The 25026-nt window shown below is 42.2% G+C and overlaps 2 protein-coding genes across 10 annotated transcripts in view; both read left to right on the top strand.

Annotated features, from left to right (window-relative positions):
* The window catches only part of DIP2B (disco interacting protein 2 homolog B), a 273451-nt gene that overhangs the window by 7030 nt on the left and 241395 nt on the right, over positions 1–25026 (top strand). The gene's annotated exons all lie outside the window — the stretch shown is intronic.
* The window catches only part of LOC102978721 (40S ribosomal protein S2-like), a 54281-nt gene continuing 45684 nt past the window's right edge, over positions 16430–25026 (top strand). Inside the window, exon 1 of the mRNA XM_055085167.1 lies at positions 16430–16492. Coding sequence (XP_054941142.1) covers positions 16430–16492 — 63 coding nt within the window. The remainder of the gene's footprint in view (positions 16493–25026) is intronic.

The raw sequence follows: 25026 nt of genomic DNA, 5'->3' as shown, positions 1-25026 counted from the left end.
TCGTGTCCCCTTCATTGGCAGGCTGATTCTTAACCACTGCGCCACCTGTGAAGTCTAGTCCAACATTTTTTGGACTATGTCATGGACATTTAAGTAAGAGTTTTTGTATATATGTGTTTATAATGAATAAGTTGCCTTCCCTTGTGGATGCTCTTCTATGAGCAAAATATTTTCTGAAAGGCCATTTCTTTGGAATTTTATAGCATCACAGCTGACAGAATCTTTGGATACATGGGTTGGCTTTAGTGGACCTGGAAACTCTAAAGTCGTTTGTAGAATTTTTTTTTTTTTTTTTTTTTTTTTTGCAGTACGCGGGCCTCTCACTGTTGTGGCCTCTCCTGTTGCGGAGCACAGGCTCCGGACGCGGAGGCTCAGCGGCCATGGCTCACGGGCCCAGCCGCTCCGCGGCATGTGGGATCCTCCCGGACTCCCGGACCGGGGCACGAACCCGCGTCCCCTGCATCGGCAGGCGGACTCTCAACCACTGCGCCACCAGGGAAGCCCTCGTGTGTAGAATTTTGAGTGTGAGTGCTTATGTGCCTTTTTGGGGAGCAGAGTCTCCAGCTTTCATCAGTTTCTCAAAGAGGACTGTGAAGCAAGAACCAAATCTGTGTATTACCACTTTTCATTCTTACTAGCTTGTAAGGAAAGCCAGACTCCCTCAGCGTCCCTCCTCAACACTCACAAACTTACCTATATCAGTTCCCACCCTTATCCTCTTTCCTTCTTTTCTCAGAGGAAGAACTATCCCCCTCCTGTTCTGCATTGTGTCCCTGAGACTATGATCTCAGTCCTCATCCCTTCTCCTCTTCTGGGATCTTGGGATCTTACTTTACTGATCCATCTATTCATTTGTAGTCTTTTGTCTTTGTTTTTTCCTCTCATCTTTAGCCTCTCACTTAACACTTGGCTCTTGGCCCCCTCTCTTCAGCCTACAGATACGCTGAAGTTTCTCCCATCTTAAGAAAAGTATCTTCCCGTGATCTTGTATTGGAACCTATTTGCTTTCGTGTGCTAGCGTTCACTCCCTCTCATAGATCCTAGGAAGTAGAGCCTACATTTCCTTTATTTTATTTCTTACCTTTGCTCACTCCTCAGTCTGTTGCTTCTGTCTCATCAAGCCTCTGAAAAAAATGTCTGCAAGGCCACCAGTGACTTCTGATTTCAGACTGAAAAGTACCCACATCTTTCTCTGCAGCATTGGATACTGTGGACCAATATCTTTATATAACTCCCTCCTTCCTTAGCTTTTATGGTATCATTTCCTTCCAGCTCCCTACCTATTCCTTCTGCTCTCCCTTGGGCTTCTTTTTTTCTTTCTTCCTCCTGGTGCGGGTGTTCCTGGTATCTGTCATTAGCCTTCATTTCACTTCACAGACACTTGCTGAATGATCTCATCTGTGCCCAGGGCCTCAGCTGTCAAGGCTGGGAGATGACTCCCTAGTCTGTATCTCTAGCCCTGACTCCTCTCTGCTCCAGACATCCCATTTATTCTCCCCAGACACCTGTAACTTAGTAGGTCCAAAACTGTACTCCTTGTTTCTGCTCCGCAAATACTTGGGGGTCATCCTTAACTTCTAATGGGTCACTAAGTTCTGTTGATTCTGCTTCCTCCCCTCCATTCACATTGTTTCAGCCTTTGTTTCAGCTCTTACCATCTTTTGCTGAGAGCATTACGGTAGTCTCCTAACTTGTCTGCCTGCGTTCAGTCTCTTCTCTCTTCAGTTCATCCTTCTCTATTCTGTGATGGAATGATCATTCTGAAACACAGATCTAATTGTGTCCTTTTCCCTGTTGAAAAATTTTCACTGGCTTCCCCTATCCACAGGGTAAATTCCAGGCATCCTTTGTGTAACAAGACCTGCCTGCCTGCCTTTTTTTTTTTTTTTTTTTGTGGTATGCGGGCCTCCCTCTGTTGCGGCCTCTCCCGTTGCGGCGCACAGGCTCCGGACGCGCAGGCTCAGCGGCCATGGCTCACGGGCCCAGCCGCTCCGCGGCATGTGGGATCCTCCCAGACCGGGGCGCGAACCCGGTTCCCCTGCATCGGCAGGCGGACGCGCAACCACTGCGCCACCAGGGAAGCCCCCTGCCTGCCTTTTTAGCCCCGCTTCTCGTGCCTTCCATCTTTTTGCTGTCTTCTCTAGCCATGCCGAATGACTTGTATTTCCCTGAATGCATGGTGCTTTTTCATTTCCATGCCTTTGTACATGTTGCCTTTCTCTAAGAAATGCCCACTCTGTCATGTTCTTTCCCTTTTTCTGTCTCTTTAACTTCTTTTCCACTCAATTTCCTGTAAGAAGCCAGCCTTTCCTAAGCTCTCTTAAGAAGTTAAGATCTCTGTATAAGTAGCCATCAATTATTGAGTGCTTATTATGTAACAGGCCCTGTGCTTAGCACTTTATACATCCTGCCTGACCAGTAAGAAGGTGCTGAATAAATTGCTCCTATTATCATGATGATGAGGGAACTGAGCTAGCAAAAAGCAACTGAACCTTGAGTGGAACAAAGGGTGTGCCAGATCCTGCCCGTCACACATGACCTGATCTTTCCCTTTTTCCCTACCAGGAACAGTAACGTTCTGAAGTGAATGGCAAAGGGGAGAGAACACACTTGAATCATTTAGAACTGTTTCTGCTGCTTACTGTATGATCTTGGACAAGTCTTTGAGGTGTGCTTCTAATCCTAACAACTCCTAAAGATAGGTGTGTCATTTCCATTCTGTAGAGACTTGTTAAGGAACGTGACGCCTGAAAGTAAAGTGTGCTGGGGTTGGAACCCACCTCAACTTGGCTCCAAACCCCACGGTGTTTCCACACTGCCTCCATCTCCCTGAATCACGTTTCAAGTAATTTCAGCAAAACACTTTTCCATTGTAACTATTGGGCCCCACTTTTCTTAGGATACAGCTTCTGTCTTTGGAGTTTTGGAGGTAGGGCTCCCTGGAGAGAAAAGAATGGGAATGTTCTATCCTATTCTAAGAGAAATGGATAGCAATTGGAGTGAGGTTGGTTATTTTTGACCTCGCTTTGCCAGAACCAGCACTCCAACATATATTTGGAGGATTTCATTTATATCAGCTTAACTTCTGGAAGGGTGTGACTTCTTTTTTTCTAAAAAGAGCAAAAGATATTGGGTAAAATCCTTTAAGACTGTGTATCTGTGAAGTAAGAGATAATTTTATGTACTTATATTTTGATGTGAAATTAATTTTTCTTCCTTGAATTGAGATGGGGTTGATGAGAAGCTGAAAGGGGAAAATCCAGACGGAAAATATCTTGGATGCTACACAGGACAGCCCTAAATGAAAATGCACAGGTCTGGCATCTTTGAAAGGTCCTTGCTGTGCCCTGGACTTGAGCTTCTGGGTTACAGATAGAGTATTGTGGTTATATTCTGGTTCAGAAAGAGTTTTTTGTTTGTTTTGTTTTTTTCCTTAGGATATTTAATGTTTAAAAATTAATGTTTAAATTAATGTAGATATTTCTGTAAATGACATTTACATTAGTTGATTTTTCTTGGAGTTATTTTTTGCCAAAGAATAGTGCTCTCATATCTTTTTTTTTTCAGAGGACTCTTGCTTTTAGGGGTAAACTAAAGCAGCTGTAGGATTTTTTTCTTTCTTTTTAAGGACCTTGTTTCAAGGTTATGTTTGGGTTATGTTTCAATTTATTCATAAACTGGAACCTTGTGGGTTTTAATTCAGGTCAGGCATGAATGCATTACAGTGCTGGCCAGTCTTGTCACTGAATCTCCTTTTAAAAAATGAACCCAGGGGCTTCCCTGGTGGCTCAGTGGTTGAGAATCCACCTGCCAATGCAGGGGACACGGGTTCGAGCCCTGGTCCGGGAAGATCCCACGTGCCGCAGAGCAACTAAGCCCATGCGCCACAACTACTGAGCCCACGTGCCACAACTGCCGAAGCCCGTGCGCCTAGAGCCCATGCTCTGCAACAAGAGAAGCGACCGCACTGAGAAGCCCTCACACCACAACGAAGAGTAACCCCTGCTTGGCACAACCAGAGAAAAGCCCATGTGCAGCAGCGAAGACCCAACACAGCCAAAAAAATAAAAAATAAAAAATGAAAATGAACCCAGCAGGAATTGTGAGGAGAAGTTTCTGATAGTTTCTTGCTTAGTAAATCTGTGACTGAGGCAAGCAGGTTGTCTTAAATTTTTTTTTTAAATCAAGGTATAATTGACATACAACATTATATTAGTTTCTGGAGTATGATATAATGATTTGATATTTCTATATGTTGGGAAATGATCACCTCAATAAATCTCATTAACATCTGTCGCCATACATAGTTACAATTTTTTTCCTGTCTTAAAATTGTAAAGAGTTGTCATTGTTTTTTTGGCCGCGTTGCATGGCATGTGGGATCTTAGTTCCCTGACCAGGGATTGAACCCGTGCCCCCTGCAGTGGAAATGCAGAGTTTTAACCACTGGACCACTAGGGAAGTCCCAAGAGTTGTTATTCTTACTTTCTTGGACTTCCTTTCTGGTTTGGAGAAACTTTCATTTTTAAATTGAATGTGTAGCAAAAGCATTTGTGAGTTTTCCTCCCATGGTGCTTTGCTTGTCGTTTTCTTCAAGGAGACCAAGGGAAGTCCTAGAAGAGAACTTCCTGTTAAAAAAAGACAACTTCCTCATTTGTTGGTTCTCTGAGCTCTAATCTCTAATGTTACTCCTATATTATGGTTATTTTTCAAATGACCTTAAAGTTATTATATGATCATTTGCATAAATATTCTCATCTCCCTTTGTAAGCTGCTTGAGGACAGCATGCAGCATCCTTCAGCATAAGTGCTTTTCAGTACTTATTCAACCAGTGAATGAATCTAGACTCTTGTCATCAACCTCCTTATCTATTCTTATTTCCTTAGTAGTATCTGACAGACTCTTCTATTACAGTCAGACTGGTTTCCTCACTCTTTTTCCTGACTGGCTCATTCTCATCTCTATGCCTTTGCAGCGACTATTTTCTTTGTCAAGACTACCTTTTCTCCTAGTAAAATTTACCTGTGGTTTCACGGCATGGTTGATGTCCTTTCATAATGAAACCAACTGACTACTTTAGTCCTTATTAATCTCTTCTATTTTTAGGCTATTGTTGTATTCTGTAACAGTTTAACACTTAACTGACAGCTGTTTATTTGTTTTGCTTATGTTGTTTTTGCCTCCTCAGTTAGACTTTAGATTTTGTGAGTGTAATGACAAGGTCTTCTACCTTTGGGAACTTGTAAGGTGCTAAACATATCAATATATCAGTAAAGGTGTATTGAGCACATTTATTCACAAGATCTATTGAGAGGGTGAGAGATGCATAGAAGGCAGATAGCCTGCTCTCAAGGAGCTTTCAGTCTAGTAACTTCTCAACAAATAGCTGTTTGGGCTTTAAAAATATTAATTTAAAGTAATTGTCTTTTGAGTGAGCACTTAGAAACTATTTTATACTTGAGTGATAGCCTTTAAACAACCCCATTTGAAATGATTCTGGAAAAATGGCAATTTGAGCACATTTCTGCTGCCCTCTTTTTTTAAAAATCAGTTCAAGTAAAATAACAATTTCAGAGCTTAGAACAAAAATACTAAGAGTTGGAATGGGAACTCATGAAAGTCGAAGGACTTGGAGGATAGATCCAGGAAACCAAAAATGCAGATAAGAATTTTTGAAGGAGGAATAAGTAATAGAAGAAAAATTCCCTGAGCCAAAAATGTTTGCAGATTGAAAAACACTGAAGATTGAATGAGTTCACTGTGTTCCAGGCAAGATCGATGAGAAAAGGCACAAACCTAGGCATATTCTGATAAAATTCTTGAATTCAGTGATAAAGAAAAAAAAAATCTTACAAATAAGTTTCTAGGTAGAAAGATAAAGATACAAAAGAAAAGGTTAGAAAGATTCAAAAGAAGGTAAAAATACAAAAGAAAAAGTTAAAACTACCACAAAACAGACTGTTCTCATTTGCAGCACTATAGTGTTAGTGTAAGAAGCAGACTATTTAGAGAAAAGGTCCACTCCAAAAATCTTATAGGCAGTCTAGATACTATTCACCTTTCAGGGAAAAGAAAGCTCTGTGTGGGTGTGGAAGGATTCACATTATATCACCCACAGACTCTAATCTGGACAGTATACTCTATTTCCTCTTCTCCTTCCAGAGTAGGAAGAGGAGAGGAAACAGTGACAGACAATGGACTTTGAAATATATATATATCATATATTATTGTTACTCTATGTTACATATAATATATATATCGATATAATTATATAATTACGTATATTGAGAGTGACAAGGAATGTGTAATATAAATGCTAAGTAAGGATCTTTGAAATTGAAGACACATATTGAAAGAGAAAACCTTGCTGTCTGAAGGAAATATTCTAAATGATTCCAGCAAAACTTGGACATCGCGGGACAGGGTAGTGTGTGGGTGAGTGGGGACTAAAAGCATTCTTTGGTATCATTGAGATGTTGGCAGGGGAAGTATGGCAATGAACTGCCTTTGTGAGGAGGAGAATACTTCATTTATAATAGTGCTAAAAAAACTGTAAAATACTTAAGGGAAAGTATCACAAGAAAGGCACAGGATCTGTGTGACAAAAATTGTGAAAGATTAAGGATGATCTGGAAAAAAAAGGAAATATATACCATATTCCTGGATGGGAAAACTAAATATATGTAAATTTAATGGAAATTAATTACAACTCCAGTGGAGAATTCTTTTGGGGGTGGGGAAATAGGTAAAACAATCTGTGTTCAGATAGAAGAATAAATGTTTTCGAATAACCAAGAAGATTTAGGCACAGAATAGTGAGGTGGTCCTTGCTTTACCATGTATTGAAACAGATTCTAAAATGATCATACTCAAAGCAGTGTGGTATCAGCATGTGAATAGGGATGAGCAAACAATAAAGTACCCCAATCCTTGTATATGTAAGAAACATAATTATAAAAACATGAAGGTTTTGCAAGCTTAGACTAGCTTTCTTTCCACTTGTCTCAAATTTAAAAAAGATCTTAAAATAAGTTGGCCAGGGCTCCATAGGACATCAGAAATACTGATATTTTATTTATCCTTGATACTCTATTTATCCTGCCAAGAGGAGCACACTGGAACCATTCCTCCTGCAGTGTCTTTCCAGTGCCTATACAAACAAAGCTTAATGTTGTGGCATCTGGCAAAGGAAAAATATTTAAAGGGTTCATCTTAATTTTCACAGAGCAGGCAATGAAGGGGAGATTTGGAGCTGAGAAGCAATAAATTGATAACTGACACATTCTTGATTCCTCTCTTTTCTTCAATCCAACGGCCCATATCTAGTCCATCAGTTAAGTCTTTTTGGTGCTACCTTGAGAAATACCCTTGCATCTGCTTCTCTCCGTCATTGATCGCTGCCGATCATCACCTTGCCTCTGTTACCTCATCTGTAGCTTCATAGTGCCTTATCTAGTGTCCCTGCTTTTTTCTCTCTAACCTCTTTTCCACATGGCAGCTACAGTCAGCTCTGTAAAATACAAATTAGATCATGTTGCTTCTCTGCCATTGAATTTCCTTCAGTGGACTTCTGTCTTTTAAATAAAATTCCAGGGACTTCACTGGTGGCGCAGTGGTTAAGAATCCACCTGCCAATTCAGGGGACATGGGTTTGATCCCTGGTCCAGGAAGATCCCACATGCCGCGGAGCAACTAACCCCGCGAGCCACAACTACTGAGCCCGCACACCACAACTACTGAGCCTGTGCTCTAGAGCCCACGAGCCACAACTACTGAGCTCACGCGCTGCAACAGCTGAAGCCCGCGCACCTAGAGCCCGTGCTCTGCAACAAGAGAAGCCACTGCAATGAGAAGCCCATGCACTGCAACAAAGAGTAGTCCCCACTTGCTGCAACTAGAGAAAGCCTGCGTGCAGCAATGAAGACCCAGTGGAGCCAAAAATAAATAAAATTTAAATTTAAAAAAAGTAAAATAGGGCTTCCCTGGTGGCGCAGTGGTTGGGGGTCCGCCTGCCGGCGCAGGGGACGCGGGTTCGTGCCCCGGTCTGGGAGGATCCCACGTGCCGCGGAGCGGTTGGGCCCGTGGGCCATGGCTGCTGGGCCTGCGCGTCCGGGGCCTGTGCTCCGCGGCAGGAGAGGCCACAGCGGTGAGAGGCCCGCGTAACGCAAAAAAAAAAAAAAAAAAAAAAAAAAAAAAAAGTAAAATAAAATTCCAGCTCCTGTTCCATGGTCTACAAGGCCAGCACTCCTGTTCCCCCATCTACTTTGCTTCAGCCACACTGGCTGACTCTTCTTTCCCTCCTTTCTCTTTTCTTCCCTCTCTCCTTTTCTTTTTTCCCTCTCATTCTTTTCCTCTCTTCCTTCTTTCTCTTCTTCCCTTCCTTTCTCTTTTCTTTTCCTTTTTATTTATTTAGCTACTATTTACTGAGTGCCTACTTTATGCCACATAGGTACAGGCAATACAGCAGTGATTAAAATAACAAAAATCCCTGCCCTTAAGGGGCTTACATTCTGTAGGAATAGACAGAAATTAATAAGTAATTTATATTGCCTGTCAGATGGTAAAAATTTCAGTGGAGAAAAATCATGAAGAGCAATAGAGAATACTGGGACTGGTCAGTGGATACAATTTAAAGTAGGGAGTCAGGGATGACTTCATCATAAGATGGCACTCGAACAGAAACCTGAGGATAGTGAGACTTTTTCTCTCCTTTGAACTCACCATGCTTGTTCCTGCCTCCAGGCCTTGTTCCTTGCTTTTCTTCTGCTGAGAATGCTATGCTCCAAGTGCTGTGCTTGGCTGACAACTTTGCCTCCTTTCTGTCTCAGCTCAAAAGTGACCTTCTCAGAGATGCCTTCCCTGACTGCTGAGTTTAAATGAGCAGCTCCTCCCCACTTTCTCCATCTCATCTTTTTATTTATTTATTTTGAAGTCAAAGTGATTATTTATTTATTTTTGGCTGTGTTGGGTCTTCGTTGCTGTGCACAGCCTTTCTCTAGTTGTGGTGAGCGAGGCTACTCTTCGTTATGGTGCTTGGGCTTCTCATTGCGGTGGCTTCTCTTGTGGAGCACAGGCTCTAGGTGTGAGGGCTTCAGTAGTTGTGGCCAGTGGGCTTCAGTAGTTGTGGCTTGCGGGCTCTAGAGCGCAGACTCAGTAGTTGTGGCACACAGGCTTAGTTGCTCCGTGGCATGTGGGATCTTCCCGGACCAGGGCTTGAACCCATGTCCCCTGCATTGGCAGGCAGATTCTCAACCACTGCACCACCAGGGAAGCCCGCATCTTTTTTTTTTTCTGTTTAAAATTTTCTATTTAATACCACCATTTGAAATGATCTTGTTCGTGTATTTATTATCTGATTCCAGTAAAATGTTAGTTCTGTGAGAGACCTTGCTGCCTTGCTCCCTGCTGGATGCCAGGACCTAGAATAGAAGACACTCAGTAGACACTTGTTCGCGAATAGATGGACTTTGCAGGGAGAAGATTCCAACAGGATTCCTTAGATGGTGATAGCTTTACAGAGTAAAGAAATGTTGGCTCTGTCCCAGGGCCTCTGCTGGGAAGGGACAGGGACCCCTGAGGAAGCTGGCCAGGGCTGGAACTCAGGGGCCCATGATGTTTCCTGGCATTTGGTTAGTTTCTCATGTTTGTTTTTCCTCTGTTCCCTTCACCTATTAATCTGCACGCTCTGATTTTCCATGTGACTTTTACGGTTGGGTGGTGTGTGACAACTTTCCATTTTATCAGCCTACCTGGCTATTTGGCTCATATATTTCAGTTCAGCTGATATTTATTATGCAGAAGTGTATAGAAGACGCAGTGCCAAGCCTGGTAGAGCGCTTGCATGAGAGCCAGAGCTGGAGCCAGGCCGCTGAGTACCTCTGCTCCCCGCATGGAGGGACGTCCACTTCTGTGTTGCCTTGTACTTGCCTGTGCGTCGATTCCCTTTTCCTCTACTTTGACCAACTGTATTACTCACAGGATCTGATCTGAGGTGTAAGCTCATTGGGTGAGTTTTTCTGTAGAATAGATAGTGTAAGCAACCCCGTTTTGGTTTAACTGGTCAGTCCTGGTTGGGAAAAACTAAATATTTCCCATGTTTGGTTTTCCAACATCTTTTCTTGGCCACATTACATCTTTTCCAAAATGTTGGAAAACCAGGGAAGTGAAATATTTAGCCATATGGTAAATATTTGGTTTGTTGAACTGTCACACCTTTGGACAGTTTATCGTAGTTTATGCAAATTGTGTGGCCAGCTAGACTTCTGAGGGTATTCATAGGCCACCCATAATATGTCCACCTGTATGCATACAACACTTTTATTTTAGGTCCTAATGTTTTCTCTCAGGTGCCTCTTTGAGTACCTGTGTCCAAGATGTTGTTCAGACACTAAATTTTTTGTAATTTTACACATAGGGTAAATATATTAAAAATCTCAAATATTCCAATTTTTTATTATTCTGTCATCAACTTGAAGTTTATCTTTGTGGCTGAGAAATAGAACTTGTGAAACATCTTAATAATTAAGATTATCCTTTTTCAGCAAAGGTTGAAAGAAATATGATTTAGATGATTATCATGTTGAAAGCAAGGCTAAAGTATTATATGTTTATCAACCAGAGATCACCATTGCCAGAAGTAGTAAATTGCTCAGAATTCTGAATTTGATTTGATTATCTTCTAACTTTTCCTTACAATTGTAAAAAAAGAGTTTTTCATTAGAGGTGGGGATTCTTTCCTGCCTTCCCCCTCCCCGCCCCCCCCCGCCCCAGTCGGTTTTAGTTGTCTGTTTCCTTACCTATAAAATGTGGCTAAGAATGCTATCAACCTTATAGGATTGATGTGAGAATTAAATCAGTTAATACATAAAAATACAGTGATTAGAACAGTGCCCAGCCAGGAAGTCCCTGACAGTAGTTTTTTGCAGAGATAAGGTACTGCAAACAGTATCTTTATTGCATAATAAATGCCATAAGGAAGGCATGTACAAATACAGAGGGTGCTCAGGCGAAGGGCGGTCATGTACCTATGTTATTTCTGGGGAGGAGTATCACTCAGGCTCAGAGTCATCAGTTGAATAGGAGTTTGGTGGGAGGACAGACCAGGGAGGAGGATAGTTTAGGTTTGGAGAAAGACATGGGTTTGTGAATCACTGGAGTATGTTGGAGGAATTACGATGATTTAGTAGTCATTGCTAGAGCATAAAGAGTAAGCTCAGTAGGTCCGATAAGCCTGGACAGGTGGGTAGGTCTTAGAATCTTAAATTTCATCTCGTAGGTTCTTGCTTCTCAGGAAATGTGCCAGGGTACTCAAAACTGTAGGGTAAACATGGTGCATCTTCTTGGGGTATCCATTTAATTGAATTTGGGGGAAATTATTGCTATATTAAAACATGAATATATTATAGTACAGGATTTAAAATCCAAGATAAAATATAATTTTAACATTTTAAATTAAAAAATAATACATTTTGCCTTAGTTGCTGGTTTCTTCAGGCTGTGCCTCTTCTAGACCCTCCATCCCCCCCATCACTTTCTTCAGGTGAATGTTTAAAGAGCACCCATATAGGTCATGGCAATCATTGAGGAATTGTAAGCAGGAGTGGATGACATCACTATTTGGTGGAGATCAGCCTAGAGGAGGATGGTTTCAGGCTCCTGTGTCACACAGCCAAGGGTCACCATTCACATAGAATACAATGCGAAATACCTTAAGTAGATAAGAACAGGGCAAGAGGGCAAGACAGAACAGGGAGAGTTACAAGGTGGCTACTGAAATGAGCTGGTGGCCTCTGCAGTGGGACTGGGGAAGAGGGAATGAAAAGAGGTATTTAAGGAGATAGACTCGATGAGACTCGTGTAGAAGAGGAGAGCGTGTGATGTGTGGGAAGAACCTAAGTTGACGCCTAAGAAACTTAAATTTCTGGCTTAGCATCTTGAGGGAAAGAGGGCACCATTTTCTAGTACAAGGAATAGCAGAAGAACAGTTTGGAGTACGGGAGGAGATAAATTCAGTGTTCCTGAATTGGAGGGGTCTTTGGGCCATGCAGGTGAAGGTGTGTAGCAGGCAGTTGGCCGTGTGTGTGGAGCTCTTTAGAAAGGCCTGTCCTGATGACACACCTTCAGTTTTCCTGAGTGGCCATCACTGGCAGTGAGGCCCACGGGCATGACTGAGGTGGTCCGAGGGGAGCACTGCGAGTGAGAAGAGGCTAAACAGAGAGCTCTGGAAGTGCTGCCATTTAAGGGGGGAGGCTGAAGGAAAGGAACCTGAGAAACTGTCAGAGGTATGTGTGGCCAAAGAGGGAGGAGAAGAGCAAAGCAGCAGGGAATTTCAAGAAGTACCTGTCGCTGCAAGAGAGTTTAAGAGTAGACTGGGAAATGCTGTCCAGATTTACCGGTGGAGGAGGCCACTGCTGGTGACCTTTGCCTGAGCTGTTTCAGTGGTGCTGGTGGTGGGGACTGCAAACCTGTCTGGAGAGGGTGAGGCATCCAAGGCGGGAGAGGAAGTAGAGGCAGGCTGCATGCGCTGCTCTTGCGAGCCTGGCTCTGTGAAGTGGAGGAGAGAACAGTAGCTAGGATGCTTATACGTTCACCTCCTCTTTCTCTCCCACTGGAAGGTAAGTTGCACGAGGGCAGGAACTTTGTTTTATTTACTGCTATATCTCCAGGGTAGAAGAGAGCTCCTGGCACCTAGTAGGTGCTCAATAAATATTTGGTGGCTGAATTAATGAGTTATGTTAAGATGGGAGAGACTTGAGCATGTTCATTTGTAAGGTGGAAGGGTAAAAGGTCTTGGAGAGGAAGGTTTGAAGGTCTAGAGGAGAAAGGATGTGATGGACCATGGTCTCCATGAGTCAGGAAAGTTTGAGATTCCAAGCCCCTCTGAAGTGACTATCCAGGATACCAGGAGTGGCTCCTTTTCTGCTGAAACTGAAGGAAAGGAGGAACGGATGGGAGCAGAGGCAGATGTTTACAGGTGGTGGAGGAGGAAGTTGAGGGAGTTCTCTCCTGATGGTCTTATGAGTATTCTCTGAGTTAAAAATAAATTAAGAATGAGTATCGTGTGTATCCTTGGAAAACATTTTGTGAAGACATACAAAAAAGCCACCCCTCTTTAAGCAGCTATGCTTATGGGGAGAGTCACAGACAGGTAATTGTAGGCACACACAAAGTTGTGGTCAGTGATATAAAGGGTAGATGAGGTAAGAATGCGCCCAGGGGATGAGTAAGTAGGTGAGACAAGAGGTCTCAAGTTTCAGATGGGAATGCAGGGAGTGGCTGGGAGCTGAGAGGAGGGATCCACACACACTGTGCACACATTTCATCCTGCCCCAGGAACCTTCTGTCAGCAGGAGACCGTCCTTGGATCGTGGGGAAGTGGGAAGAGAGGGAGTGCAAGAAGCTCGGTCTTTCCTCTTTGAGATAAAATGCACTGAAACCTGGGCCTTGAGGGAAGTAGAGTCACTCATTGTTAGTAACTCTTCTGGTTCTAACCAGGCTGGTTTTCCAGTGATTTATTTCTGATTCATTTGATAGGAAACTGCTTTCCCAACTTTTGACAAACCTGTTACCTGAAATGATTTGTCTGTTTAGAAGCACAGGTAGTAGTGAGAAAGGATATGAGAGTGTCACAGTGAGTCATAAAGAACAAGACATGACCTTATTTAGTTACTACATCAGGCTTTAGCTAGAATTAATTTAAAGAATATTAAAGTGTCCATTGTATTTTAATTAGCAATTGTTTAGTAATAAAGTTTCACTTGTTCAGAATTCTCTATTTTCAGTCTATTCAAGTTCAAGACTACTTACTTCTCAGAAACTTTCTGAAAGGGAAACTAGAGTAGTAAGGATGGGTCTTTTAGTCTTCTAGACTTTCGTTGAAATTAAATAACCCAGCGAAGCAAATTTCATTTTTATCTTTTGCTATTAACCTTAATGGCCATTATTGCAAATCAGTCTCTGACAGCTAAGCAGTATGAAGCAGGGTAGAGTTGAACTTGAGTCCTGACTACTTCTGTTCTTGCATTTCTCACATGTTAAAACACGTTCCCTATAAAATGAGCAGAGGATCTTTCAGAAAGGGATCTGATTCTAAGAGTTAAAGGGGTTTTGCTTAGAACAAGTTGCAAATTCTAATCACTTATTTAACTGCCCTATCAGGGAAGGCAGGTTTATGGTGTAAAAAGCACCTGTCAATTTTTGGAGATAGAGAGAAGTACCTTTTGTTCTCTTGACAGGAGCTGAAATCAGAGGTTGACTAAGACATGCTAATTGGGACTTGGTATCTCAGTTGGCTCAGTACTTAGAATTCATTTTCTCTAAGCTAGTGGTCCCCAGTCTTTCTGGCACCAGGGACTGGTTTCGTGGAAGACAGTTTTTCCTCAGATGGGGTAGGGGGAGGGTGCAGGTGGAATGGGGGCGATGGGGAGCGGCAGAGGAAGCTTCACTTGCTGGCCCGCCCCTCACCTCCTGCTTGCGGCCCGCTTCCCAACAGGCCGTGGACCGGAACCAGTCAGCAGCCCGGGGGTTGGGGACCCGTGCTGCAAGCCATCCCAGTTCTGATGGGGAATGGGGGGAAACCCTATGTGCCTCCACCTCATTCCCCCCAATTCTAAGTTTTTTAGCCATTAGTTGAATAGTTAGAACTCCAGTTAGGCCTTTATTTGGGGGAAGAGGAATGACTTTATCAGCATTTGGGGAGGAACCTAGGGGACAAGAGAGTCTTCAGGTCAATTTGGCATCAACAAGCTGAGGACCTATTTCTCATTTTTACAGAGAACTAAGTTATAGCCAGATCCCTATTTTCCTGGAATTTATGGTGTGTGTGTGTGTGTGTGTGTGTGTGTGTCTAAGAGAACATGTTGAAGACTTTTGAAAGAGACCTGATGTCTGGACCCTCTTTACAGATTCTCATTTTTGTTGAATCAACTGGGAAAGCATTCTGAGATGAGGCATGTCAAGGCAGTGAGTGAGGTAACAGGGAAAAGGTCACTGGGTTCTGGTCCCATTTCTGCTAATTACAAGCATTGTGACCTCAGGCAAATCATTTAACCTTTCCTGGCCTCTGGGAGATGAGGTGGCTAGATGAGGGAATCTAGTTCTTTCCAGCTCTTAATTCCTGAGGTGACCTGTGGGTATGGTTTAGGAAAATGTATGAAGAAAAAATCATATATATATATGATATATATCTCATATATATATCTCATATATATATATCTCATATGTGTGTGTGTGTGTGTATATATATATATATTTATTTATTTATTTTTTTTCCCTTGGCCGTGCCACACTGCGCAGCATGTGGGATCTTAGTTGCCCGACCAGGGATCAAACCTGGATCCCCTGCAGTGGAAGCAGAGCCCTAACCACTGGACCGCCAGGGAATTCCTGAGGAAATCCTATTGGTATTTTAAATTCATCAGGACAGTTATTATTTAAAGGAAATCCATGTATAATGAGTATCATCAGTTGCCTAATTTATATCCATTCAGTCAAAACTTATATGTTGAATTTTCCTAAAGTGAGGTGTACATTTAATTATTCGGGATGTGTGCTGTTATTATTTTGGTTTAGTGAGGCTTAGGGGATGGAACTTTCATTCTGACTCTTACAATTTACAGCTTATCAAATTCCCCTCCTAATGCATCTCCTCTTCCCTTTGTCCCTCTATGCCCCCCCAACCTCAGCATCCTGCGTGTTTATCTTTGGTAATGCCTGTGTTCCCTTACATTTCTTTCCTTTTTTTTTTTAAAGATTTATTTATTATTTATTTATTTATTTTTGGCTGGTATTGGTTGCGGCATGAGGGCTCTTCGTTGAGGCATGCAGGATCTTTTGTTGCAGCGCGTGGGCTCTTAGTTGTGCTGCATGAGCTTCTCTCTCATTGTGGTGTGTGGGTTTTCTGTCTCTAGTTGTGGCGCATAGGCTCCAAGCGCGTGGGCTCTGTAGTTTGCAGCACGCGGGCTGTCTAGTTGAGGTGCACGAGCCCAGTAGTTGTGGTGCATGGGCTTAGTCGCCCCACGGCATGTGGGATCTTAGTTCCCCGACCAGGGATCGAACCCGGATCGGACCCATGTCCCCCGGATCGAACCCGTGTCCCCTGCATTGTAAGGCGGATTCTTAACCACTGCACCACCAGGGAAGTCCCCCCTTACATTTCTGTTTATCCTTCCCAGAGACTGGAAATCATGTCTTATTCGTCTTTACTTTCCTTATTGTAAAACATTGAGGGGAAGAAAGGTAATATGTGAGGAAATAGGTAACAGCAGAGTCACAGATGGCCCAGATTTTAATTTGGGGTAATGTTTATGTTATACGTAGAAATACCTGAGGTGCTGGTTTGGGGAGAAGATGATGAGTATAATTTTGGATGTGATGGAATCTGTGGCACTGGCAGGACATTCAGGTAGACTGTTCAATAGGCAGTTAGAAATGGTGAATTATATCCTGGAGCGGCTGGAGGATTTGAGCATCATCTTCATGAGGTTCATCAGGGTGAGTCAGATCTTTGAAAGGGAAAGTGAGAAATGAAGCTAAGGAGCAATGCCTGTATTTAGGAAGCTAGAGGAGAAAGAAGAGTCATCCAGGCTGCCAGAGGTGATCGCAGAAATAGGAGGTGTACTGGGGTGCGTAGTAAGTGGCTTTTATGGAGGTAAATACTCAACTATGTTAAAGCTACAGAGAGGTTAGGAGAATTAGATGAGGGAATACAGATGATTGGATTAGTCAGTTCCAGTCCTGTGGCTGGACCAGAAGCTACATTAAAACGTGATGAGGACACAGAAACAATGAGTCTGTAGGCTTCTTAGTTTGAAGTTGGGAAAAATGAATTAAAGAACAAGGGCAGGTTCAAAGGAGTACTTATTTCTTTTACTTTATTTTTATTTTTTAATAATAGAGGATTCTGAGAAATCTTTATAGGCCTGGGAGGCTAAGAATGGAGGCTAAGAAAAGATTGTGTTGGCTAGGGAGATTTGGACACAGATTAGATCCCTGGAGGGTAGATGAGGGTGAATTTGAGAGCAGGCTGCCCTCCGGTTGGAGAGGAGGGAGGAGCATCTCTCTGAGACAGGAAGAATGGTTTGGTTGAAAAAAATGATTTAGGGAGAGGAAATTGGTGTGGGATTAAAGGGAAAAGAATATTCAGAAAGATGGAAGCATGGGGTTTTGAGAAATGTGAAAAGAATTAGAGCAGCAGCTGCAGGGGAGTTTGGGAGGAATTAATGAAACAATGAAAGCAATGCTGGTGCTCATAGGCAGACAGAGTGTGGTCAGCATGAATTTGGAGGGGACACAGTTGTGATGCTTGTGTCCAACTGTGAGATCAGGGTGTCATACAGGTCGTCAGTGTGAATGACGCTGGCTACAAGGACAGTGACAGGACCTGGGGTCTGGGGGGAAGCAAAAGAAACCAGCGGTAAAGATGGAATGTACTCTGGGGGCTTCAGGACTTCAGTGCCCTAACCTGGGCTTCGTAGTTCAGACCAGCAGCATTCCTGAGTCCCTGTGTGTTTGTTTTTATGAAGCAGGAAAAAAGATGGTCTTATTTAAGGGTTATTGAAGTGGAAATGAGGTATGAGAATACTTGTAAGAATACTGTGCATTTTTTTCCTATTAAATTAAAAAAAAAATGGCATGGGAACATTCTTGAAAAACTCCATGAAATGGAAAAATAGCCTCCCTCCTCCCCCCGCCCAGCCCCATCCCACTTCCCAAGGTGTAGCCATTTTTTATCAGTTAGTAGTATAACTTTCAATGTGTTAAGTCACCTTTAGGAAGCATGTCTTGATTCTCTGCTATGAACAGTTGAGAAGTGTACCCATTTCCAGTACTCTTTCCTTCTGAGTTTTTGCAGTCATATTAGTGTTCTTTTAAAACACCCCCCTTTTTTTTTAAGTCTTTATTGAATATGTTACAGTATTGCTTCTGTTTTTTGTTTTGTTTTTTTGGCCTCCAGGCATGTGGGATCTTAGCTCCCCAACCAGGGATTGAACCCATATCCCCTGCATTGGAAGGTGAAGTCTTAACCACTGGACCACCAGGGAAGTCCCTACTGGATCTACTTTTAATTTCGTCTCTGCTTTCTATGTTCCTTCTCGGTCTTACTCAGCTGCTGTTGTTTCTCATACTTTAAGTTGTCATTTTTCTTGTATTCTTCTTAAATTTTGGAGTAGTTATTTTTGATATGGGGTGCAAGAGAGTTAAACTTTGAAGTCCTTGCCTTTCAGTAACATCTTTATCTCTCATTTGATTGTCATTTCTGTGAATGTAACTTGTTTTTTTTGTTTTTTTTTTTTGCGGTACGCGGGTCTCTCACTGTTGTGGCCTCTCCCGTTGTGGAGCACAGGCTCCGGACGCGCAGGCTCAGCAGCCATGGCTCACGGGCCCAGCCGCTCCGCGGCATGTGGGATCTTCCCAGACCGGGGCATGAACCCGTGTCCCCTGTCAGCAGCCAGACTCTCAACCACTGCGCCACCAGGGAAGCCCTGTAACTTGTTTTTATACTCTGGACGCTTTTAGGGTTTGCTTTTCGTCTTTGGAGTTCTGACGTTTTCCCTAGGGTGTGTCTAGGTGCCTGTCTTCTCCATCATCCTGTTTGGGAGTTAGAAGACTCTTTGAATTTACTGGCTGTCTTTCTGGAGCTCAGGGAGAATTTTGTTTTATTATTTCTTCCCTTCCATGTGCTATGTTTTTAAATCTATTTTGTGTTTGCTGTCTTTCCTCTCTCTCTTTTACTTACCTTCCGTTTTAACAGCAGGTTTATTCTTAATTTTTATAGACGTGATATCCTCTTGAATCTCTCTGAGCATGCTAATTAGCATTTTTTTAAAGTTCTCTTTTAATTCCTGAAATAACTCATATTTCCTTTGGGGCATGTTTTTCCAGAGGTCCATCTTGGTCTACTTTTCCTGTTCTGTTGGGTTTCCTCAGATGTCATTCGTGATTGTTCACAGTTAATGTGTGACTAGGTTGGTTAGGTATTTGGTGTGGTTTTCTTCTGGAGTTGAATAGGTCTTATTAGCTATTTACATTTTTATTATGGAATATCACATACAAAAGAGTATATGTTATGTGTGTGCACAGTTTAAGGAAAAACAGCAAATTGTCCATGATCTAGTTTAAGAAATGAAACCTTAAAATACCTCTGAAGGCCCGTTGGGCCTGCCCTGTTACTTTCACCTCACTCTCAAATGTAACCATCATCCTGAATTTTATTACTCATTCCCTATTTCTGCTTTATAGTTTGTATGTATCCGAAACAAAGTATTATTTAGTTTTATAAGTTTATGAACTTTAGGAGTGGAGTCATGTTGTGTGTATTCTTCTGTGACTTGCTTTTTTTTTTTCTTTTGCTCAGCATTGTTTATGAGGTTCATTCTTGCTGATGCAGGTTACTGTAGTTCTTTTTTTGTTTTCCTGCTGCTCTAGCATTCCATTGCATGAATTCACCTCATTTTGTTAGTTCATTCACCAATTGGCAGATGGTTTAGTTGTTTCTAGTTTTTTGCTGTTGCAAATGTCATTCCTATGAACATTCCTGTGTATGCCTTCTACATTTAAATATATATATATTTATACCTTTAGTCATGGATTTTCAAATGCATATATAAAAGTCTAGAATTAAACAGAACAAAATCTCTGGATAGGAAATTGTGAATGATTAAAAATGCTTTTCTAAACTTTGTATTTTCCATAATTCCTTACATGCCCTTAATTTTATGGTCTGGAATTTTAAAAAATCAACTGAAGATACACGCTATTTTTCTTTGGAAAACACAGAAAAGGATAAGAGTTGATAAGAGAAATTTGCATTAATAAATGTGGAGGGCTTCCCTGGTGGCGCAGTAGTTGAGAATCCGCCTGTCGATGCAGGGTACACAGGTTCGTGCCCCGGTCCGGGAAGATCCGACATGCCGCGGAGCGGCTAGGCCCGTGAGCCATGGCCGCTGAGCCTGCGCGTCCGGAGCCTGTGCTCCGCAACTGGAGAGGCCACAACAGTGAGAGGCCCGCGTACCACAAAAAAAAAAAAAAAAAAAAAAAAAAAACGTGGAAAAATTCAGTGCAACTTTCATAATGTTAACTATGGTTTTTTGCATGTTTAAAGATTTTGTAGCGTCATTAACAATGCCATCTATATCAAGTTAGTCTGTTTGTAAGTACTTCCAGGCTTGAATTATAGTGTTTATGTCAAGTTTGTAACTTTTTAAACTTCTTTTCTGTTACTTTCCTTTTCATCTACCATCAGTCACTCACATTTCCTTTGTCAGCATCATGCAGGATAAAGGAGACCTATCAAAAACATTTGCTATCTGAGGACAAAAGAATATTTTTGAAAGCGTTCAAAAAATTTAAGAGATTTATTATAGGTTAATTGAGCTTTTGAATTGTGAAAATTTTGGTTTTTGTTTTTGTTTTAGTGGTAAGGTTTGTCAGAATGAAGCGTGCCAGGCTTTTGATAGTGATTTTTGATGCTCGAAATAACACAGACTCACTTGGGGCAACAATTTTTCTATATTGCGTCACGGACTCAGAACACCAGGTGATTGAGCAAATAGATCATTCAAAACAACTGATCAGGACTTCCCTAGTGGTGCAGTGGTTAAGAATCCGCCTGTCAATGCAGGGGACACGGGTTCGATCCCTGGTCTGGGAAGATCCCACATGCTGCGGAGCAGCTAAGCCCGTGCGCCACAACTACTGAGGCTGTGTGCCACAACTGCTGAAGCCCTTGCGCCTAGAGCCCGTGCTCCGCAACAAGAGAAGCCACTGCAATGAGAAGCCCGGGCACCGCAACGAAGAGTAACCCCCGCTCACCACAGCAAGAGAAAGCCCGCACACAGCAATGGAGACCCAACGCAGCCAAAAATAAATTAAAAAATAATAATAACAAATAAAAATTTTAAAAAACCAACTGATCACAGAGCTTGGGAAATTTGTGTTCAATTTTCATTGATTGGCAATAGAACTGATAAATCTGGCCTCAGACGTAAGGAAAAATCCATTTTATATACCAGTAAACTTTGTGGAATAGTTTTGTTTGACCTTCATTTAAAGATGCACCCCCTCTGGGCTTCCCTGGTGGCGCAGTGGTTGGGAGTCTGCCTGCCGATGCAGGGGACGTGGGTTCATGCCCCGGTCTGGGAGGATCCCACATGCCGTGGAGCGGCTGGGCCCGTGAGCCATGGCCGCTGAGCCTGCATGTCCGGAGCCTGTGATCCACAACGGGAGAGGCCACAGCAGTGGGAGGCCCGCATACCGACAACAAAAAAAAAAAGATGCACCCCCTCTGATAAACATCACTCGCAGGCCTCTGGAGTTCTTACTCTAAGACAAGTGTCATTCTTTGAGTGCTTCCTGAAGTACAAAACATGGTAATACATCCACTTAAACATATTATGGGAGTTGGTTGAAAATTTCTGATGATCACCATGGTATTAAATTTGGATGGAACTTGCTTGATGTAAGCAGTTTTCCTCAGTTGGTTTATGAAAGAACCTAAACCTCGAGTTTTGCAGGAATCCCAGAGGTCCTCCTCATTTGCACCACCTCTTTGCAGCAACATGTACTGTACAAACTTGAGAAAAATTGGCCGTGATGCCACTTTTAATTCAGGAAGGTCAAGTTTCAGAGTTGGGTGGAAGAAGAAAGTTGATAATAGCTTAGACTTATGTAATGGCTTAGAAGATTAGAAAGTGAAAATTGGGGTTGATGCAACAACCCACTTAATGTCCATAGTAACTCCTAAAATGCGAGCACTTTGTTTCTTATATCATCTCCTTTTCATATTTCACCAAACAAAATACTTGATGATCTCTGTGCCCTACCATGGGAAAGCCTTTTAGAAATTTTATTTTGGTCTTGGATGACTTAAAATATTTGTGAATGTATTGTAGAGAAATGTTTTTCCCATACAGAATGTGATGCTCTTATTTATTGATTAGTCCCACCTTAACAAGATTTATAGAGACTGCAGGAAAAGATGGGGAGAAAATGACCCAAATATTGTATTTGTTATTTTTAAGGTAAGTTAGTAAGGGAAAGGGATCCATGTGTACTTGGTTTGAATGAGAGTCAAAATCCCTAAAAGTGCTTAGGGTGTTAGTAATAGTTGCAATTCCGGTTTGAAATTTGCGTCATCACAGTATAAAAACTGAACTGATGTACTGACAGTTGGAGGGGGAATTTCTTTTTTTTTTAAATCTATGGTCACAGACAACTTCTGTTTGGAGAACAGAGAGAAAGGCAGGCTAAGAGAAATACAAATAGAAAATGTTTAATCCTGTGTTGTGGCTTACTGTAGCATTTCTTTTTTTTTTTTTTTTTTTTTTTTTGTGGTACGTGGGCCTCTCACTGTTGTGGCCTCTCCCATTGCGGAGCACAGGCCCAGCGGCCATGGCTCACGGGCCCAGCCGCTCCGCGGCATGTGGGATCCTCCCGGACCGGGGCGCGAACCCGGTTCCCCTGCATCGGCAGGCGGACGCACAACCACTGCGCCACCAGGGAAGCCCTGTAGCATTTCTTATCCCCTTAAATTTTGGACTAGACTTCTACTAGAATTCTGTGAACTTGAGTGGTATGTGTGATCGCCAGCTGTGTGACCTTTTTTTTTTTTTTTTTTTTTTGGTGGTATGCGGGCCTATCACTGCCGTGGCCTCTCCCGTTGCGGAGCACAGGCTCCGGACGCGCAGGCTCAGCGGCCATGGCCCACGGGCCCAGCTTCTCCGCGGCACGTGGGATCTTCCCGGACCGCGGCACGAACCCATGCTCCCTGCATCGGCAGGCGGACTCTCAACCACTGCGCCACCAGGGAAGCCCTGTGTGACCTTTTGAAGTTTGGAACTTTCTGGAATCTTAATTCCTTGTACTCTCCAACCTGTAATGTGGGAAGGTAAAACACATACACACACACACACACACACACACACACACACACACACAATTAGGGCAAGCTAGAGAATCTCATAATGGTAAAAGGCTACAGTTGTCTTGGAATTCATAAACATGTTTAAAAGTTCATTTTTTCATCTTTGTAGATGTGTATTTCAGTAAGTTTTTCCTCTGTTCATTTTCCTTCATAAAAGGAAAAGATTTTTTATTCCTGAGTTATCACTCTCCTAAAATCTACTGTTTTGCTCAGATCTGTGCTATGTATAGAGTGTTATATTCCTGCCCATTTCTGATGTGGAAGGAGATACACAGAGAGGAGAGTGGTGACTGACTCAGAGAGATGTAAATGATCTTATTATACTTGAGCTGCAACCACACCTAGAAACCTTGACAATAATAGGGTCTGTGTTTGATATTCCTTACTTGTTAAATCCTGTCTGGATTTTATTATGTCACATGTGTGTTGTTCATCAGCAAAGTTGAACGGGTGCTAGAACAATTGCAAAGCGTTTATCAGACTCATGATACACTGTTTCTCACTTTGTCCATACAAAGAAAATGAAACACATAACCAAAACAAATTTCTAGTTGTTTCTGGTATTGTTGGTCTGGTTCAGTGGTTTCAGTGCTACAGATCTATACCAAGATAGATTTTCATGGATAAATTCATTAAGGGTAAGATAGTCTCAATGTCTGAGGCAAGCCGTTAATGTTTTTAAAATAACTTTTCCCTCATTATAAAAATAACACATGCTTTTAAAAAATATTTATTTATTTTTGGCTGCATGGGGTCTTTGCTGCTGCGTGCAGGCTTTCTCTAGTTGCGGCGAGTGGGGGTTACTCTTCCTTGCAGTGCGTGGGTTTCTCATTGCAGTGGCTTCTCTTGTTGCGGAGCACGGGCTCTAGGAGTGCAGGCTTCAGTAGTTGTGGTGTGCGGGCTCAGTAGTTGTGGCTCGCAGGCTCTAGAGCACAGGCCCAGTAGTTGTGCACGGGCTTAGTTGTTCCAAGGCATGTGGGACCTTCCCGGACCAGGGCTTGAACCGGTGTCCCCTGCATTGGCAGGCAGATTCTTAACCACTGAACCACCTGGGAAGTCCCACACATGCTTAATTTAAAAAAAAAAAAGGAAACTAAAGAAGAAAAGGACTATTTCTTTAAACCTAACACCCAAATATAAACACTAATACTATTAAGTAAATCTCCTTCCAGTCACTTTTCTATTTATACATATCGTTTAAACAAATCGAGGTACTACAGTAAATTCAGTTTAGTTAACTTAAAAAAAAGCTATTTTGAACATTTCCTATTTCATCATTCTTTAAAAACATGACTAATATTCCATGGGTTTGGATATACCATAATATTTGGATATTCACCTACTGTTGGAATTATAGGTAGCTTTCAGTTTTTCTCCAGTAAACTGCTTTTAAGGTAAACTTTCAGGGAATTTCCTGGTGGTCCAGTGGTTAGGACTCAGCGCCTTCACTGCCAAGGGCTGCATTCAATCCCTGGTCAGGGAACTAAGATCCTGCAAGCCTTGCGGTGCAGTCAAAAAAAAAAAATTATAAACTTTTAAATTGAAGTATAACTTATACAGAAAAAGAGTCCAAATGATAAACATATAGCTTAGAGAATTTGTAGTGAATTTTTATAACATGAACACACCCATGAAACCACCCAGATCAAGAAAGAGAAAGTTAATTACCAGCATCCAGAAGTTGTGCCCCTTCCCGGTTATTACCTCCCCAAAGTTAACCACTACTCTGGCTCCTTTCATCATTGATTGGTTTGGCCTGATATGACTTTTACATAAATGGAGTCATATGTATGTTCTCCTTAGTTCCTGGCTTCTGTTACTCAGCATTGTATCTGTGAGTTTCGTCATGTTGTTACTTACAGCAGTAGCTAATTCTTTTTATTCTGTACAGTATTTAATTGCATGACTATACTACAATTTATTATTCATTCTACTGTTTGTGGACATATGGTTTATTTCCAGTTTTGGCTCTTATGAATGTTCTTCTGTATGTCTTTTGGTGCTGTACATTGGATATATACCTGGTAGTGGAAATGCGTGGTCATATGTTCAGTTTTCACAGATATTATCAAACGGTTTCCCAAAGTTATTATACCAAATTTCC

The sequence above is a fragment of the Physeter macrocephalus genome, chromosome 6, assembly GCF_002837175.3.
Source record: "Physeter macrocephalus isolate SW-GA chromosome 6, ASM283717v5, whole genome shotgun sequence".
Classification (NCBI taxonomy): Eukaryota; Metazoa; Chordata; class Mammalia; order Artiodactyla; family Physeteridae; genus Physeter; species Physeter macrocephalus.
This window is presented reverse-complemented; position numbering and strand designations above follow the sequence as displayed.